This window comes from Suncus etruscus, chromosome 16, assembly GCF_024139225.1.
Source record: "Suncus etruscus isolate mSunEtr1 chromosome 16, mSunEtr1.pri.cur, whole genome shotgun sequence".
In the NCBI taxonomy this organism is placed as follows: Eukaryota; Metazoa; Chordata; class Mammalia; order Eulipotyphla; family Soricidae; genus Suncus; species Suncus etruscus.
The window spans coordinates 4316751-4336262 of record NC_064863.1 but is presented as its reverse complement, the minus strand read 5'-3'; the positions used below and the strand labels follow the sequence as shown (position 1 = coordinate 4336262).

Here is a 19512-nt window from a genome sequence, read left to right as displayed (position 1 = left end):
GCCTGGGTTCAAATCCCCAGCACTCTATATGGTCCTGAGCCTGCCAGGAGCTATTTCTGAGCACAGAGCCAGGAGTAGTCCCTCAGTGCTGCCAGGTGTGGCGCCAAAACCAAAAAAAAAGAATGAGGCCACGAGTCTGCCTAGTGCTATCTATCCACATGTACTGAGAATGATCCTGGCAACTTTGATGTCTGTGTGGGACCCATGGTGTCACAACAGAGGGTGCAATCTCCACAGCACCTCCAGAGCATCCCAATTCTGGCCAGAAGTTTGAGTCACAGTACATCTGGCAAGTAAGTGTGAGCACCACAATCAGACATATGACCCTGGGGAGCACCAAAAACGAACATGTTAATCCGGTTATCACAGTAATAAAAGTAGCAAAGGAAGGAAAAGAACAATTTCTAATAACGTAAAATGTAAATTTAGATTTGACTGAGTAAAATTCAAAAGAAACTCAATTTCATTAAATTCTCAGGCAAGTAATTTTCCAAATGTTATTTTTAATGTCTATGCCAATAAATAATTTACATACAAGACAAAATTATCACAAGCTTTCATGAAGTCCAAAGCCGAAGAAATCAAGTTAAATGTACAGAGGTATATCAACCATTTCTAAAATCAAGACCAAGCATCCACATAGAAGACATCACTGTGATTAAAACTAGTCAAGTTTAATTTCCTCCTTTAAAAACTTTCGAATTTTATATTGGACCAAACACAAATTTGTGCAAATTAACTTAAACAATAACATGGCTTAAAAGTCATCAATCGCTATCACTTCTGCAAAATCATCCTACGAGTCTTCAAGTCGTTATTCTGCCTTGACATGATTTGACATTATTCTTCGTTCAAATGAACACATTCTATACACCTACAGGTAATGTAAACCTAATAACTGTTTCAAATAGACTTACCATATTTTTTTGTCTAAGATGCACCTGACCATAAGCAGCACAGTTTTCAGATGCTCTCCTCCCCTGCACTCAGACTTCAGCTCCAGGCAGGATTTGCTCCATAAGATGCACTTTTGGGGGGGGGGGGGAGGGGAAGTTGCGTCTTACGGTATGAAAAACACGCTAAGTTGTTACTGAAGTACATGAGTTTTTAGGAATTCTGGTAAAGATAACAAACATTACTAAAATGCAAAATTAAGATTTGGCTGTATGTACTTCAGTAGTGAAGGGCAAGGTGTGCATATGTGAGGTCAATTGTTTGGTCCCTAGCACCACATATATATTTTAGAAAACATCATTAGGCTGTTGTCTCTTCCCTTTTCATATCAAAATTTCTTGTAGAAAACTATCATTTAGAAAACAGAAAATAGGCACAACTCATTCCACTCTCCCTTTCACCCTTAAAGTCATAAAACATATTACACAATGTTTACAAATCTAGTTGTTTCTTTAACAAGTAAAAGCTCTGCCTGGAAATCACAATAATATAGTTTAAATACTGCTATCATTATGGGGGGGGGGCATGTACAAGCATAAGAATTCATGTTGCTTGTGCAGCAAAATTAAGTCTACTACATAATCATTCCAAACTACCAACTAACACATAAATCTTCCTACAAATCGTTAACACAGATTACTTATTTACATTAACCAGATTAAAAAATAATCTAATTACAAATCTACAGGTTTACTTGTTGGTAATAGTTGAGTTTTTCCAATAGGATTTTTGGGAGAACCTTTGTACCACACCCTTTCTCTTTCTGAAGGCTTCCTACTGACCTGGTTGTTTACCCCCAGATTAAAGCTCGTATTAGTTAGATCATCCAACGGAACTTTAACTTGACCATCAGCTAGGATGTCCTGCTTACGAACTCTGGAAAACCCAAGAGACATGTTCACAGAGTCCGGATGCCTCTTTATCTTTGAGAAAGATGGACAAGCGAATTCCATGCTTGCCTTTGAAATCGCAACAATATTCGACTGTTCATGGGCTACAGTCTTCTGCTTTTCAAGACCTGACTTGCTGCATGAAACAGAAGAACCTTTCAAGGCCCCTTCTGGACAGGAGGAAAGAGCACTTTCATAGCTCACTGCTTTAAGCAGAGGAGATGGCGCTTCACCTCGAGTTGACAATTTACGCCTTACAGGTTGCCTGTTGTATTCCAATAAAGAGTTGATTCTTCTAACAGACTGACGGACAGGGGTACGCTGAAATTTAAGAGGTGACTTGATTTTTGTCCTGTTCGGTTCATTTAAAGAAAGTTTGTTAAACCACTGGATATGGTCTGAAACCCTTGCGTGCTGTGTCATCTGTAAACTTTCAGGGACCATTTTTTCACTTATTTCTACCAGGGGCTGTGCAGCAATTCTCACAGGCCTAGCTTCAGACAAGTCTGTGCTCGCACAAGTAATCAGCTCCGAAGAAGTGGTGGGAGCTGCGTCCTCAGCCTCCTGAGAAGTGAGGCACTTGAGTAAATCCTCCCCAATCACATCCTCATCCGGCTTGAATTCAGCATTTAGCTTGTCCTTTGGGGACTGCTGCTTCTCTTTTGGTTCATCACTAGAGAATTGTTTGCTGACAGAATCATTGGCTACATTTGAGTGGATGTTTTCTTCAAGCTCTGTCTTCTGATTGGAGTGGCATCTGATAGTTAATTCTGCAGCCAACTTTTGAGTCTGATGTGGTGAAAAGGGCCTCTCTGAGAAACTGCTCTCGTTATTACTAGGGTGGTGTTCATCTGATTCTACAACAGTCAAATCATTAGTTTCAGATAGGTTTTTCTCTGGGCTAGATGCTGAAGATGCTTCACTTAACTGAACGCCCCCGACACTAGCAATCGGTAACTGCCTGTGACCCATCAATGAATGCAGATTACTTCCAGATTCAGAAAATGCTTTCTGAATTTTTTCCAAAGTCTCTCTGGTCAAATTGCTCTCATCTCCACAAAGAGAACTTCCACTTTCATTGTCACTACGCTTATTGTGTACATCAGAAGGGGTGAGTTCATATGAAACAACAGATGACTTTCTAACCACAATACCAGGTTCCAGAGGAGAGATTTGCACCTCAAAATTTCTCTCTACTGGAGAAGCTTCCTTTGTAACTATTTCTCGAAAACTTGAATTGCTAGGTCCTGTCCAAGACATCCGGCAACTTGTTCCATCTAGTCGCTCTGGGGTCAGTAGGTTTTCCTCAGATTTACTCATCTTTTTCGAACCTAAAATGAAGCAGTTTAATAGTTTTAATAACTCACAGTTGACATCTTTTCTGCAGTATTATCCTAACACATGATATATGATAGTACTAAGGTGGATTTTCTTTTCTGGGGGGCGGGGTGGGGGGAATCAACACCTGAACACCCAGCAGTGCTCAGGGGTTACTCCTGGCTCTGCACTAAATTATTCCTGGCAGGTTTGGGGGACCATATGGAATTCTGGAAATTGAACCTGGGTTCCCCCATATGCAAAGAAAATGCCCTACCCACACAATTACTCTGGCCCCAGTCCTAAGTATTTCATCACAATGTAAAGATTTATCTCAAAATATAAAACTTAAATATAAAATGTGAAACATTTCACATTTACATTTCTAAGTATCCTCTTCTTATTCACATAATATCCTCTATTTACACACTGCAAATCAAATACTTTCACCACTCAAGCATAAATTTTTAATGACTAGAATTCTAAATATCAAAAATGGAAACGAAATAGGCACTGGGATTAGAGTTCTTACATTATCATGCAAATGTACCTTTCTTTGTTAATCTTTCATCAATATCGGGGCTAAAAAGTAGACCCGTTTTTACAGATTCAATTCTGTTTTTTAAACTTTGCTGATTTGCAAGTCGTCGACCCACATTTTCGTGTCTATTTACCACAGAACACTCAATCTGCACAAAAAGGGAAAATGAACACAGTTAAGTTACAAGTGTGGTACTGCTAAGAACTGGTCATATACTCTCAAAGTAGAAGTTAAGCAGGATTTTCTAATGGCTTATAAAAGGCATGGGGAAGAAAGCGAGGAACTGAAAAAATGTCTGCACAGTTTTGGGACTAACTGTTGAAAGAATGAGTTGCCATAATTGACATGGTGAAAACTGCAGGAAGAAGTGTGGTTCCGAGAGGTGGAGGGCTGAACAAAGAGTGACAGTGAAGAATGATCTTTTACAGGTCACACTGTCAGGAAACAATTCTGGGCACGAGAAAAAAACTGGGAAGACTTAAGTACAACACATGACTTCTTTTTAGTGTATGCATTGCGGAAGCAAGCATAACAAATGATGTCTAAACCAGAGGATCATATTTAGGGGAAAAACAAAAATTCTAAAGATAATTTCAGGTGTTTAAATGAAAAAGAATTTTTTTAAAATAGCCAACAAAAGGGGAAGAAAGTGAAATTAGACATATCCTTGAACAAAAAGAAAGTATAAATACACACCAGGGAATCATGAAAGATACTTACGTCTTTGCTACTTCTCCCTAGACTAAATTTCAAACGAAGAGATCTTCGGACCTTTTCTTTACGGCTGATTTTAGGAGAGAAACAGCCAGCTTTTCCTGATTCTATCCTAGAGAATGAAATTTAAAATACCAGTTAATAGCATCAGAACTAGAAAAACTTTTACAAAACATAATTTTAGGGAAAGTCTAGGGCATATCTAATTCTTAGTAATAATTTTCAAAAGTCAACTTTGCTTATAAAGGATATCATGCATGAGTATATTGGTATTGCATGAAATAAAAAATGGTCCTATTTCTCAAATGTTAGTCACAGAATTAGAAGAGGCTAGCTTTTATAATTAAAAGGAAAGTTAAAAGTTATATATTCTAATATAAAATAAGGTTTTATTATTATTGTAATTATTTGGACCACACTAGGCAGTATTAAGGGATTATTTCTAGCCAGTGCTCAGGAAACCATGTGGTACCAGGAATTTTTCAAAGTTAACTACCTGTATGCAAAGTATATAACTTCAGCCTGTTAAGCTATATCTCCAGTCCAAAAAGGAGAATTTTAAGCAAAGTTGTATTAGGAATCTTTCTGTCCAGGATACATAGAAGGTACTTAACATTATAAAAAGCAAGGAGATTTAAGAATGATTCACCTGCAAATTTTTTTGTTAGCAATTCTTTTACTTCGCCTTGGCACATCTACACCAATCAAATTGTTTCCACTGATAACTATTGGAGACATTGAGTTCCGAGAGGATCCTTCTGGACTTGTATCAAAGTGAACTAAAAAAAAGAAAAGACATATGTAGTATAGCACACATACTTATTTTTTTTCCAAGTATAAGGTAGTACTAACTATTAGATTTAGTCTTAAAGTTCTATCCCTAAGCAACAATAAATCACATAATTACTGGTTTGAAATTTCAGGGACCAAATCAATCAACAAAACCAAAAAAGTTTATTAATATTTTTCCTTTTCAGAATCCATCACTTATTAAATTGCTTTAGATCTGAAAGGCATTCTATACTTGAATAAATGCCACTAACATGTATAAGAACTCAGCACAATACCTAGCATGTAGTATCAAATGATGTTCATATGAAAAATAAACTATCAAAAAAGCCAGTTGGCTACTGCCATGTTCTGGAGTCCCAGCAATTCGTTTTATTTAATGTAACACCACAAAACTGACTGTAATAAAATATTAGAAAAAAAGCAGCAACGATCAAAGACTTCCATTTAAATTTTGACTTATATTTGAATAATATTCACTTAAGATGTGTGCAGGATAAAGATTAACAATATACAAACCTGGTAAAAAATGGTTCAGAGGGCCACAGCACAATTGGTCCACCTCCGCACACTGTGTTGGGAGTAGCCCCTGAGCACCATTAAGAGTGGGACCCAAATCAAAAGAACTCACAAACCACTTTAAGGATCAAGTCAACATGCCTAAAGATTTCCTTATATTTCCTAGTTATAGAAACAGAAAATACTATTACATGTCTTCCGAGAGTATATTCAGCTCAAGAAAAATTTTGAAGGGAGGCCACTACAATAATGTGACAGTGATAGTTTTTGTTTGTGTGTTTTGCTTGGGAGCCACACCCAGTGATGCTCAGGAATTCTTCCCGGCTATGTGCTAAGAAATCGCTCCTGACTCAGGGGTCCACATGGGACACTGGAGGATTGAAACGTGGTCCGTCCTAGGTCAGCTGCTTCAAAGGCAAATGCCCTACTGCTGTGCCACTGCTCTGGCCCTGACAATAATAGTTTTTTCCGAAGGACCAGTCATTTACTTCTATCACAAGTAAAGCTGGAGAAAGCCTATAGTGGGAAACTTGCAGACACTTGTCCTGCACGTGGTGGACCCATGTTTGGCCCCCAGCACCCCAAACCTTACTACGACTGATTCCTAAGCAAAAAGCCAAGAGTAAGCCCCGAGCATTGTAAAGTGTGGCTCAAAACAACAAACAAAATGTCACAAGAAGGTACAGCTGGAATTTATGTAGTAAGGTAAAATGACCACAATGCAAGAAAACAAGGATCCATTGAAACTATTCTAGACAATAAATTTATGGCAATTTCAAATCAAGAGAGGATAGTAACACAGCTTAAACCATGTACTAGAATCAAACCTGAGCGACAGTATTAACCACAAGCTCACACTCACCTAGTTACTTTTCACTAACTTTCAATAGGCATCGTCACTTGGCATTATTATACTGGGTAGTTATTTTAAATGTCTGGGGACTTTAAGATGGAACAGCACTTGCAGTTAATGCTTAGAACCAAAATGTATGAATTCAATTCTACCTGATACTGGTGTAGAACTGCTACCGAAGAGATTACTTGGCAATAAATCAAAGTTAAAATTATGCTTGATGGACTTCCTTTTCTTACTTGAGATTCCATTAGAGGAATCTACCGGCAGTTTACGTTTCACATTCGGCGTAAGAATCACTGGGGACACAGACTGTTGGGCTGAAAAAACAAACACAAAAAACTTAGTTCTCCCATAGAATTAATAAAATGCAAAGCATTATATAATAATTTCTTATGAAGCTATGACTTAAAACTGACCAAAAATGGGGGATATGTTTAATTTACAAAAAAAAAAAGATATAATATAGAAAATTAACACTATGGGCTTTCTCTTCTAGGACATGTTCTCCCTTGAACTTGTATCTCACTTGTTTATCTGGGGTTTTTGTCTTGTTTATTTCCACTCGGAGGAACCCCATTCTCTAGAATACACACTTCTTTTTTCCCCTCTCACATCTTTCTTAATAAGTTAAAATAAAAACTAGGGCCAGAACAGTGGCGCCAGCCGTAAGGCATATGCCTTGTGTGCACCAGCCTAGGACGGACCGCGTGTCCCTGCGTCCCATATGGCCCCCCCAAGCCAGGAGTGATTTCTGAGCGTATTGCCAGGAGTAACCCCTGAGTGGTCACCAGGTGTGGCCCAAAAAAATCCAAAACAAAAATAAAGTTACAATAAAAACTAGCTCACTTCGCCACGATGCTATTACTCAAAATGAAAACTGAAATGCTGTCAAGAAGCAAAATTCTTTATCATAAACCAATTTAAACAAAAATAATATAAAATATAGGATGAAGAGTGTAGGGGTTTAAGGCACAGCTTTGAATGTGCCTGACCCTAGAGAGATCCCCACCACTACATATTGTCCCCAGAACCCTGAGTCTATGTGGAAAAGCCCCACTTCAAAAAATTCACATTAAAACACGTTCACATGGGAGCCGGAGCAATAGCACAGCAGTAGGGCGCTTATTGGCCTTGCCTGTTGCTGACCTGGGTCGGACCCAGGCTGGATCCCCAGCACCTCATATGATCTCGAGTGTGGAGTCAGGAAGTAACCCTAGTGCCGACAGGTGTGCCCCCCCCCCCAACAAAAAAGAAGCACTGACATGCAGCTGGAGTGGTAGCAACAAGGGGTAAGGCATTTATTTGTCTTGCAAGCAACCAACTCGATTCACCCCCCCATTCCATAGGGTCCCAAGTCTGATACCTGAGTGCGGAGCTAGGAGTCACTACCAGTGTGCATCTCTGGCTATGGCCCCAAAACCAAAATATAAATAAAGAACACAACGTAAAGAGTCATGAGGAATTAAAATTTGGACCTCAATATCAGTTTCTCATCATAAGTATTAACATGAGTTAATATTTTCATCATGAGTATTAAGAAATTGACAGTAAACCTTATCCACAATCTCGGTTCATTATAGCCCATGTAATTATCAATACCACAACATAATACTACAGGTAAATCAGCTCCATTAAAAATACTTGGGCCCAGGACCAAGTGACAGTACAGAGGTAGGACCTTTGCCTCGCACACGGCTGATCTGGGCTTGACGTTCCCAGAATATGCCAGGAGTCATTTCTGAGTGCAGAGTCAGGATTAGCCTGAGTGCCGGCAGATGTGGCCCAAAAACAAAACAAAACAAAATTGGGCGTTATCACATTAATTATAATTACTACATTTGGAAAATATACAGAAACGTCCATTTAAACAACTATATAATACCTACCAACTCTTTCGTGTAGAGGTGTAACAGAGGGTGTTCTGTTAGATTTAAATTTATTTAATGCTCCACTAACAAAATCTGAAATGAAATCACAGAATCAATTAAAACTCAATGTCCTTTTAACTCAGGGTCTCAAACTCGCGGCCCTCCTACAACCTTTTGTGGCCCTGCCCTAGAGGAATCTTTTTTTGTTTTGTTTTGTTTTAGTTGTTTGGGCCACACGCCCCAATGTTCAAGGCTCACTACTGACTTTGCACTCAAGGATCACCCCAACTTTGCCTCCTGCAGCCCCAGGTAAAATGACTTTGAGACCCCTGTTTAATTAATAATTCATATGATCAGCTTAAAAGTTTAAAGCCACTTAAGGTTAAAATAAATTATTTCAGGGGCAGGAGAGATAGTACAGTGGGTTTATGTGCCCCGCACGTGGCTGACACAATCTGACACCCCATACAGTCACCCAGGTCAGGGGAATCCTGAGTGCAGAGCAAGAAGTAAACCCTGAGCGTCATCAGTGTGGCCCAAAAACAACAAAAAGTTTAAATAACATGATTTATCAAGTTGCTCATGATAAGTTTTAGGCATTAAATGTTCACACACTAATCCCACTACCAAGGTCACCTTCCCTCCACTTGTGTCCCCAGTTTCCCAACCATTACCCTAGACTGTTCCCTACTCGCAGACACAAATCTACTTCATAGTTTATTACAACACAAAGGTAAATGAAATTATCAAAAAAGATCAGTGTCAATTTGTCATAATTGTTCTACCTCTCGTGCTGTTACTAAAGTCACCGTCTAAAGATTTACTGGGTTGGCTGGTCCTCGTAACTAGTTGTTTCTGTTTAGGCTCACTGAGCTTGGTGGTCTGCTAAGCAACTTTCCCATTAGGTGTGCTGTGTGTGACGCTGCTGGGCTAACACTACTATGAAATTTTGAGGTTATTACATGGCTGACTGCAGCCCGGAGATCCAGGACTTACAAATCTGGAACATATTGGCGGTTTGATTAAATTGTGGAGCTGGGTCATTTCTGTCGGAGGATGTTGGGTATGATCGTGGGTTGCTGTGACTTCAGGCAGAAAAAGGAATCTTCTGCCCCCATTTGAAAAGCCCCCACAGTTGTCAGCCTGGACCAAACTCTCTGGTAAAAGTTGGTAGCCAACATTTTCTTTTAGAGTTTAGTTTTTAGAGTTTAACGGAGTCAGGCCATTGCTCTGCCAAGAAAATGGATAGTGTATGTGTGCTGGTGGTTAGGGGACTGGTCTGCCCTATCCTCCCAAGTATACTGTGAGCACTAAAAGGCAGGCACCATAGCATATGGTCTCCCATGTTCAAATGCACATTTGATTAAAAAGAAAGAAAATGTAGTACATATCCATAAAACTTGACTGCCTCTGCCACTTACCTCCCACACTTTGTCTTCGCTTTCTCTTATAGTCACCAGGTGTTTCAAATTCACCTTCTTCAAAGCCTTCTATCGATGGAGTTGCACAGAGACCATCAATACCCAACATAGTTGGTATCTTTTCGAGAATAAAGTCTGGAACATGCCCTAAATAAAGCGTTCACAAGTAAGACCTTTCTCTCCCCTCAAATGCTTGGAAACTACTGTCTTCCTCATTTAAATATATCCTGTAAACAATACAACTACTTCTTACCAATTTCTGATGCATAATCAATAAGAGTCTGTACCACTGCTGCCTGCACTCGTAGTTTTTTTTCAGTGTGAGCCGACATCTTTTCATGTACTTCACTTGTCTGAAGGAGGTTTGGTGCAAATATTACTGCAAGATTGCTACTATCCATTTTATTCTCGTTAGACCTTAAATTAAAAAAAGGTTTATTGAATGGATTTAAAGATTACAATAGCTGAAATAAGATACCGAGAGAATTTTGAGGCCCTCTTTGTTATACTCAACTGTTAAGAAACAATTGCCTTTCATACCTCATCAATACTACTGCTTTGAATATAACGAAATATTTACATCCAAGGGCTATACAGCAATTCAGAGGCTTGCTTTGCAAATATCTGACCTGAGTTCGACCCCTATATGGTTCCCTGGGCACTGCCACGAGGAATTTCTCAATGCAGAGCCAGGATTAATACCTGAAGTTTACTGGACGTACCCTGAAACTTAAGCAAACCCATTAGCCTATGTGTGCTTGAGTAGATATATAAAATCATAGTAAGCAGAGTTCACATTTTGCTTTCCACATTTTTACGTAATCTTCAAATGTAAATATACATTTACATTTCAAAGAAGATAGCAAGTATATTGTACAAGTAGGTTCACTGGTGCAGGGAGATGGTCAACAATTTTAAGAGCAAAACACATTTCCCCCATTAAATTCGCATTCATCCATACCTAAAACAAGGATGCCCTACATTTTGGGTGCCTTAGAAGCTTTTCAAGCTCACTTTACAAATGGAGTCTCTTCTGATAGGTGTCATGTCTTTCCCTGTGAAGCTCCCTCTTTATAAATTTGCTGAGATCACCCACAAAGATGCTTCCCTATGCAGCAGACTTGCCATTTAATTGAATAATTACTTTATTTAAGCACCACGGTTATGAAATTGCTTAGGACTGAGTTTCAGTCATATAATGTACACCGCCCCACTCTTCACCAGTATACATTTCCCTACACCAATGTCCCCAGTTTGCTTCCTCCTGGAAGACTCTTGGCAGGTACTTTTCTCTCCTCTTTCCATTTCTTTTTTCTCTCTCTACATCACAGTTGTCAGGGAAAGAATTCTATTAACACCAGTATACCATTTATGCTTTTATTAATGATGAAAATGACAGCAAGGAAAAGTCATTTGGTATACTGTTTCTTAAATTATTCAGTGTACCTATTTTACATAAATTTCCATTCCAAATGAAATTTAATTTTTATAAAATGAAGGGGGGGGGGTGGTTTTGGGGCCATACCCAGCAATGTTCAGTTACTCCAAGCTCTGCATTCAGGAATTATTCTTGGTTATACTTGGGGACCATACGGGATGATGCCAGGGACTGAACCTCGTATGCAAGGCAAGTGCTTACCTACTGTACTATCGCTTTGCTCTGCCCCATGAAATTTTATTATTAATAGGGGAAATGTAGCTAGTTGAGATACTGAGCTATCATTTCCAAATACTTAATTGCCACTTACCGAAGAGAAACGTTTCTGAGAAAGTTAAAGAAATATCTTAATATACTGATTGTGTGGTCAGCCATAAGACAGGAGATCAATAACGTAGCTTTGTTCTTCTCTTCGTTTCCTAACTGCTGAGCTTTAAAAAGTGCTTCATGCAAATCAGCTGGAAGAATGGGATCTGGCAATTCCCTGAAAAACTGTTTGAGAAGTCCTGCAGTATCACAAGGAAGTGCAGAAGACAAGCAATTTTCTCCATGATCCAATTTATTCTGAAATAAATCAAATGATCTTGAGCATTTTCTGGGCTTAAGATTTCATGCTGACGGAGTATCTTTTCTTATACTCTATAAAGAGTTCTTAATAGATTCCTCTTAAATCTTGTTTTAATATCTATTTTTAAAAGGCTAAAAAACAATGAACATTAAAATTATTTCAGAAAGTACAAAGACCATGAATTCCAAAGTGTTCTGCAAACTTTTAATAAATCATATAGCTTGATTTATGGTGTTCATTTTACAATTCATATCAAAACATCATGTTTTACACTTTTGGGGGGAGTTTTATGTGTTTTTCGGTCAGGGATTTCTCCTGGCCCTGCACTCCGGAATCACTCCTGGCAGTGCTCTGGGACTGTATCAGATGCTGACACTTGATCCCAGGTTAGCCATGTGCAAGGCAAACTTGATCTATTATCTATCCAGCTCAAGTGCTCTTCTATCTACCCGGCCAAGTTATATACCTTAAGCACATTTATTTGTTGGGTTGAAGAGATGACAATGTGTGGGAGCAAATATTTTGCATGTAGGCATACAGAAGGCCCAGGTGCAATCCCTTGGACACCATATGCCCCCCCCAAAAAAAAACAAGGCCCACTGCAACCCCAGCATTGCTGGATATGCACTACACCCCACAAAATATTAAACTGTTTCCATTTCCATCTGAATAAAAAATTAAAAGGGAGCCAGAGTTCGATGAAATGAGCACAGGGCTCCTGGCATGCAAGGATCTTAGATTCAATTTCAACTGCTTCAAGCACTGTCAGTATGAAAGAGGCCCCAAGTATCTAAGTATGGCCCCGAATTCCCCACATAATATATAAGCATATACAATTTCTTTAGGAAAAGATTATTCTGGCATTAAAAGTAGCTATTTGTAAATTTAATTTCTGGCACTAATTTATGCAACTTTAACCATAATGCATCATAAAGTGTTACAAATAAAAATATTTCAATACTAAGCATACCTTTAGTGCTTTCAGTCGAATAATAGACCCCGATTTTCTAAAAAGTCCTTCTGTATGAAGATGGTCTTCTAAAGATGAGCAAGCATCAACAAGAAAGCTGAAAGAGAAATCATTTTAGGCGGCCGGACTGACATCATACCACATTCTTTATTTTGTCGAAGTAGACAAGCAGATCAAACACTACATCCCTTTAAGAAGGTCTGATGTTGGCACTGAAGATGTAACTCAAGGGGCTGAGCACGCAGGAAACCTCAATCCCCGGCACCACATGGTCCCCCATCAGCGCTCCCAAACACGGCCTCAAAAAACCGAAAACCAAAAATTGTCGCTGTTATAAATCCCTCTAATCTTTGGAATAAAGGAGGTTACTTTCGATTGCCCTTGCGTCCTCTATTCCCCGAGGTGCATCCTTTTATTTACCCTTTCCACTATTCTTCTGGTTTTCCTTCTATCTCTGACAGTCCTTTTCTAATACCTTTCTCTGCCTTCCAATGCCAGGATAAGCAAGGGTCTCCATCTAAGGTCTCCCTTACCCACTTAATAAAGTGCTTATCTGTCCTAGAACAAGGGAGATCTTAATGGATAAACACTTCTGAACATGACACTCCAGAAATTCTTTCAATTTAACTATGCTGAATTGTGTGTGCAACAGTATGGCAGAAAGGCTTCCAACGCAATGGACTCATCCTTGAGATGAGGAGTCCAAGCTGAGAGGCCGAGTAAATGCCTGGGTTGGCTAGTAAATGCCACCAATTTGCTGGGGGTAGGTAGGAAGAGATGCGCTCTCAGCTATGTCAATGCCCAGCCTCCAAAGCCTTCTTCACTTTCTCTCCATGTGTGAGTTTATGCAATTCACACAGCTTAAACTATTTACCATCTGCTACATTTGCCAAAATATAAGACCGAGTTTTTTCTTACCCAGACATTACCCAGTTCTTAAAAATCCTCAAATTTAGGAGTACATGCTCAAATGTTTATACCAAGTATTTGAAACAAAATAACAACTGACTTTAGTTACTCAGTTGGTATAGATACCAACAAATTACAATGGGTGTTAGCTGAAAGCAATTAATAGGTCATGCTAGTTCACAGCAGCAGAAATTCAGAAGGAAAACAATGAGTAAGTTCTCTCTGACTGAGAGGGATGCTAAGAGAGAAAGATCCACAACCACTGCTCCAGGTGATTGATATTCCCTACTCAGTGTTTGTGACCAGGCAGTGCCAGGGACAGAGCCTGGGTTTCCCACAAGCAAATCCTGAGCCCTTCAAGTGCCTCTCTAGCAGCTCCCAAAGAGCTTTAAAAATAAAATAAAAAATATTTTGGAATGAATGTCCTTCCATCTTGGGGATATATGCCTAGGAGAGCAATTGCTGGGTCAAATGGCAGATCAATTCTGAGTTCTTTGAGCACTCTCCAGACTTTTCTCCATAGATGTTGGACCAAAGGGCATTCCCACCAGCAATGGAATTGTCCACCAAGATGGAAGGACATTCATTCCAAAATATGTATGCACCCCACTATTTATTGCAGCACTCAGTATAATAGCCAAATCTTGGAACCAACCTCGATGTCCAACAACAGATGAATGGATCATTAAAATGTGGTACATATATACAATGGAATATTACATGGCAGTTAGAAATGATACAATCACAGACTTTGCAGCAACGTGGATGGACCTAGATCATGTTATGTTAAACGAAGTAAGTCAGAAGACAAAAGAAAAACACAGAATGGTAGCACTATTCTGAAACACCTAGAATACATAAAAAACAAAAAAAGGACATTGAAGAAGCATAACTGCTAGAACCACAAAGAAAGACTTCATAAACTCCATTCCCTGATCCTCACAGCCACCAAGATCTCTAGAAACAGGTCTGATTTTACCATCCAAGATAAAGTAGAAGTCTTCCACATACCACGAAAGCAGCAAGAGGAGAATAAATGATCTATTTTTTTGACATCTTTATTTTGGTGTGGAGATTACGGTTGATGTCTCCAATATTATTTTATTTTATTTTGTTTTGTCTTTCTCTTTCTTTTTGCACTTGAGTATGATTTGATTTCAGAACCGAGATTATTGTGTGGTGCCTGTCTTTATTGTTGTGGTGCTTATCGGTTATTTAATTCGATATTTTTTTTTTGTGTGTGTGTGTATTGTTGTGGTATTTTAATTACTTTTTTCACATCCTCTCTCAAACTGAGTTTGGAAGCCTCTAGACAGGACTCTGCCTATTTTCAGTATATTTGATTTTTGATTGAGAAGAGGGCATATTAGGTGATGGGTATTCCCCTGATTTAATGTGAATATGTACCCAAAATACTACAGTGAAAGATATGTAAGCCATTATGGAAAAAAAAAATTGTGTTTTTAATCAGAAACTTTCTTTGACTTACATGTATTATTATTATATTAATTATATTATATGTTACGTTATGTCACTATATTATGTTATATTAGTTTACCTTATTATGTTAATCAATTTTGTCCTTTAAATGAATTCTTACTTAAAAAAAAAAAAAAACAACTTTAGTTTGCCCTGAAGAAAAAAAAAATAAAAGATAAAATAAGGCCTCCCAATTCTTACCACAGGCTGTGTTCTTTACACTGGCTGTATAGAAAGAGGAGGTACAGTAAAGGCACCCCATATACACCTCAACACAGGCCCCTTGCCGGGTATGTATTGTGAATTGGGGGACAAAAAAAAAATAAATAAATAAAATAAAATAAAAAATAAAAATACAAAGAATACAAAGAAATTATACAAAATATCTAATCATTATCACATCTAAATGTCAGAAATCAATGCAGAAATTGGTACTAGAGGTAAGGCGCCTGCCTTGCAAGCGCTAGCCTAGGACGGATCTCAGTTCTATCCCCCATGTCCCATATGGTCCCCCCCAAGCGAGAAGCGATTTCTGAGCTCATAGCCAGGAGTAACTCCTGAGCGCCAACAGGTGTGGCCCAAAACCAAAAAAAAAAAAAAAAGTAAACTAATTATTGCTACCTGATAAAGACTGAATATAAACGTACAAGCTCAAAAGGAGGAAAAGTGCTCAAGAGCAGCCAAAAGCTCAAGAAACACTTGGACAAGTCATCACCTTACAATACAAGTTTTCAAAATACAATACCCAGAAGGAATCTTATTTTAGATAGAAGGAAAATTAATTAGGAAGAGCTAAAACTATGGTCATTTAAAAATTTTAATTTTAAGGTACAAACTAATATTTATGATGTAGTCCAAGGTTTATTTACAATCAGTAATTGCATAGGAAGTTTATATATGCACAAATATCGATATAATTTAAATGTTCTCTTATTTAACATTTCTAAGATAAAAATGTGAAAGTTGACATTGCATCATTTTACCAACTATAATCTCTGGCAAAAGAATCGGTATGCAAACTTTTGACTCACTAGGACACAAAACAATCCTTAAATCCTTGAACCTTGGCTCGAGAGTATAAAACAGGTAGGGCATTTGCCTGGCACAGGACTGACCTCGGTTCAAGCCCCAGCATCCCAATGATCCCCTGTGTACTAGGAAGAGTGATTCCTGAGCCAGGAATAAGTCCTGAACACCGCCAGGTGTAGTCCAAAAACAAAACAAACAAAACCCAAAACGTCCCAATACTTGAACCTTAAAATTGAATGATAGGAATGAATATAATCTAAAAGATTACATATATGAAGTTTAAAAAATATTTTCACAATGAGAAATTGCTAATTCAAAAATGATTTTTTAAAAATAATATAAACTAAAAACACCAGCCTGAATTATTTTTCATATTTGCTCACCTTGGAATTTGTCCATATTCTGGTACAACAGAATGGGGCAATGCCTTAAAAGGTACTCCAAATATTTTACCCTAAAACGACAAATTCAGTAACGATAACATAAATATTAAGAATTTTTATTAATGACAGTCAAGTAAAGAAACCAGAAAATAAACAATAAAATTCAGTGTCAATAAAGATATCAACAATAATTTCAAACACAACTACAGTTCACTGTAGCTGGCTTTGAACAACACCAGATAGAGCCACAAGGATCGTATGTGGATTTCCTTGCAAATAGACATAGTAAATGTAGTCAAATGTATTGATATAATACAAGAACTTTAAGTTTTCTCATGATTTTTTCTTCTTTCTGGGCCATACCTGGCCATTCTCAGGGCTTACTTTCTGACTCTACTTAGGGATCATTGATGATGGGCATGGAGGACGGCCCCACCTTATGATCATCTAAATAGCATTCCCTTCTCTAGCTTACTTCATTATAAAACAGCTAACACACAAAATAAGTGTTAAAAGACTACATCCAGCAAGACTTCTAGCTAATGGCACAGTCTTGGAGAATCCAATGTTAAAAGTGGATTTTAGGAGTGGAGCTGGAGGTTATCTTTTAAAACCTCTCAATCCCTTAAGCCAATTTCATATTGTTTGTTTATGGGTAAACTGTTCTATATACCAAACAATACGTTGGGTGCAAGAAGTGGAAATAAGATGGTCAAGATAAAGTCAATATCCTCATGCGATAAAGAAAAGCCCAATACTTTCCAACCTCCGTTGGAAAAAAAGCCAATGCATCAGGTCAAATAGTCAGTGTCCATCTGGCAGTATTGCTCAACAGTTCTGTGCTATGAACAGGTGCTGCTGGGGTGTACCGGAATCAACCTGGAGGCGCTCAAGGATTGGGGTATGCAGGGCAGGATGGCAAACCCAGAGCTTCACAGGGCCATATGCTAATACGTTAAGCCATATCTGAACCTGGTTCAACCTGGGAAGTGGAAGGGGTGGAGGGATGGAGCAGGGACTCATGGGACAATGAGCTGCCTGCCAGGAGCAAACAGGAGTCAGTTCCAGGCAAGGCAAGCAGCTTAAACCCTGCACTATTCCTTCAACCAGGAAGTGGACTATTATAGAAATCATTAATTGCCAAAGTGGCATTGACAGGTACAGTGCTAGTCCCATCTAAAGACTATATTATCTTTTCTAATCCCCAAAACAAGTCACTTGGAGATAACATTATTCCCAGTTTAAAGAATCGAACACTTCCTAGAAGTAGAGCTTGGGAAAATTAAGCAAGCAGTCCCAAACAATGTTATCAGGGATAAAGTCAGATTGAATCCAAGTATGAGGCTAAAAGCAGTTTTCAGTTTAAGAGCAAAAGAAAAATAAAATCACTGTATTAAATCCTTTCAACCGTTTGGTCCTCACATTGCCTTCTAATTAGATGCCTCTCGATTGGTTCCTTTGGTTTTCCTATTAAAAGATGTCTCCCGTTGGGGCCAGTTAGCAGAGGTAGGCCGTTAGCCTTGCTGGGGGCCCACCCAGGAGAAACCAGTTCTGCATTTCCCATATAGTCAGTCCCCCAGCCTGCCAGGGGCGGTTTCTGAGTGCTGGGCCAGAAGTAACCCCCAGAGCAGCACCGGGTGTGGCCCAAAAACCAACCAACCAATCAAGTTAAAAAAGAAAAAGTATATGGGTTTTAAGAAAAATGAAAGACACCCTTGTAATAATAATTTTCAGACACAAAAGAGAAAAGAGCTGGAAGTTCCAGCTCACCTCAGGAAGCTCACCACAAAGAGTGATGAGTTTAGTTAGAGAAATAACTACATTTTGAACTGTCCTAATATTGAGAATGTATGAGGGAAATGTAGAGCCTGTTTAGGGTACAGGCGGGGGTTGGGGGGGGAGGAGGGAGATTTGGGACTTGGGTGATGGGAATGTTGCACTGGTGATGGGTGGTGTTCCTTTTATGACTGAAACCCAAACACAATCATGTATGTAATCAAGGTGTTTAAATAAAAAAAAAATTAAAAAAAAAAAAGAAAAAGAAAAAGAAGTTTTCCGATTGCCCCCTCGTGGGGCTTTTCCCCTCTCGGTTTATTCCTATAAGGGCCACTCAGGAGGCCTGGAGGGGGAACTGACGTCCTCCGAGCTGGTGGTTCCAAGAGGGGGAGAGACGGGCTGGCGGTGTGAAGCGAGTTCCTGGCCCGTTCTTGTTCCCAGTCGAGTGTGCGGTGGATGTGGATGATTTCCCGCAGGAGAACTTGCTGCTGGGCCTGCGGCCTCTGGTCCTGCCTGGAAAGGGGGTCCTGGGGATACGCCCCGGGGGGGACACGGGGATCCCTCTTGGGGAGCGAGCGCAGCAGCCCAGACCCTGCTGAGCAAAGCAAGATGGCAGGTGGGCTGACTGCTCCCCTGCGCGCATGCGCCACTTACCACGCTGCCCGCGGGTTCCGGCTTCCTGCGCTCGCTGGGGCCGCCGCGGCCGCCCTTGACCTTGATGCCGTAGACGGCGCGCAGGTGCTGCAGCAGGGCCAGCCTCAGCAGCCGGGGGTCCCACATGGCGGGCGCGGGACTCGAACCCCAGCAGCCAGCCTCGGCCGGGGCTGGCCCCCCTCACTCCGACCTGCTCCTGACCCTTGACCCGGATGCGCTTCGCCGCTCAGCCCGCGCCCGCCCCGACCTTCTCTCCCGTCTCCGACCCCCACTTCCGCCTTCCCGCCTGACCCTTGACCCGGACACACTTCACTCCGACCTTCTCTCCGCCCGCCGGCTACCTCCGAGCCACACTTCCGCCTTCTCGCCTGACCCCTGACCCGGAAACGCTTCACGCCTCACTCCCACTTCCGACCTTCTCTCCCGTCCCCGACTCC

At 39.9% G+C, this 19512-nt stretch overlaps 2 protein-coding genes and 1 non-coding gene across 3 annotated transcripts in view; 1 reads left to right on the top strand and 2 right to left on the bottom strand.

Moving 5' to 3' along the window:
• Window positions 1–19512, bottom strand: part of SCG5 (secretogranin V) — a 239057-nt gene that overhangs the window by 64791 nt on the left and 154754 nt on the right. The window lies entirely within an intron of this gene.
• Window positions 1479–19209, bottom strand: ARHGAP11A (Rho GTPase activating protein 11A). Its single transcript, XM_049789789.1, has 12 exons — window positions 19076–19209; window positions 16646–16716; window positions 12846–12942; window positions 11618–11871; window positions 10123–10286; window positions 9870–10016; window positions 8467–8541; window positions 6730–6897; window positions 5066–5195; window positions 4423–4528; window positions 3712–3850; window positions 1479–3175 (listed from the first exon to the last, which is right to left on the bottom strand). Exons 1-12 carry the CDS (start codon window positions 19199–19201, stop codon window positions 1629–1631), a joined length of 3024 nt encoding a protein of 1007 aa, XP_049645746.1. The 5' UTR covers window positions 19202–19209; the 3' UTR covers window positions 1479–1628.
• Window positions 15418–15550, top strand: LOC126032672 (small nucleolar RNA SNORA51). The gene has a single exon (XR_007503896.1). It is a non-coding gene; the product is annotated as a small nucleolar RNA SNORA51 (small nucleolar RNA).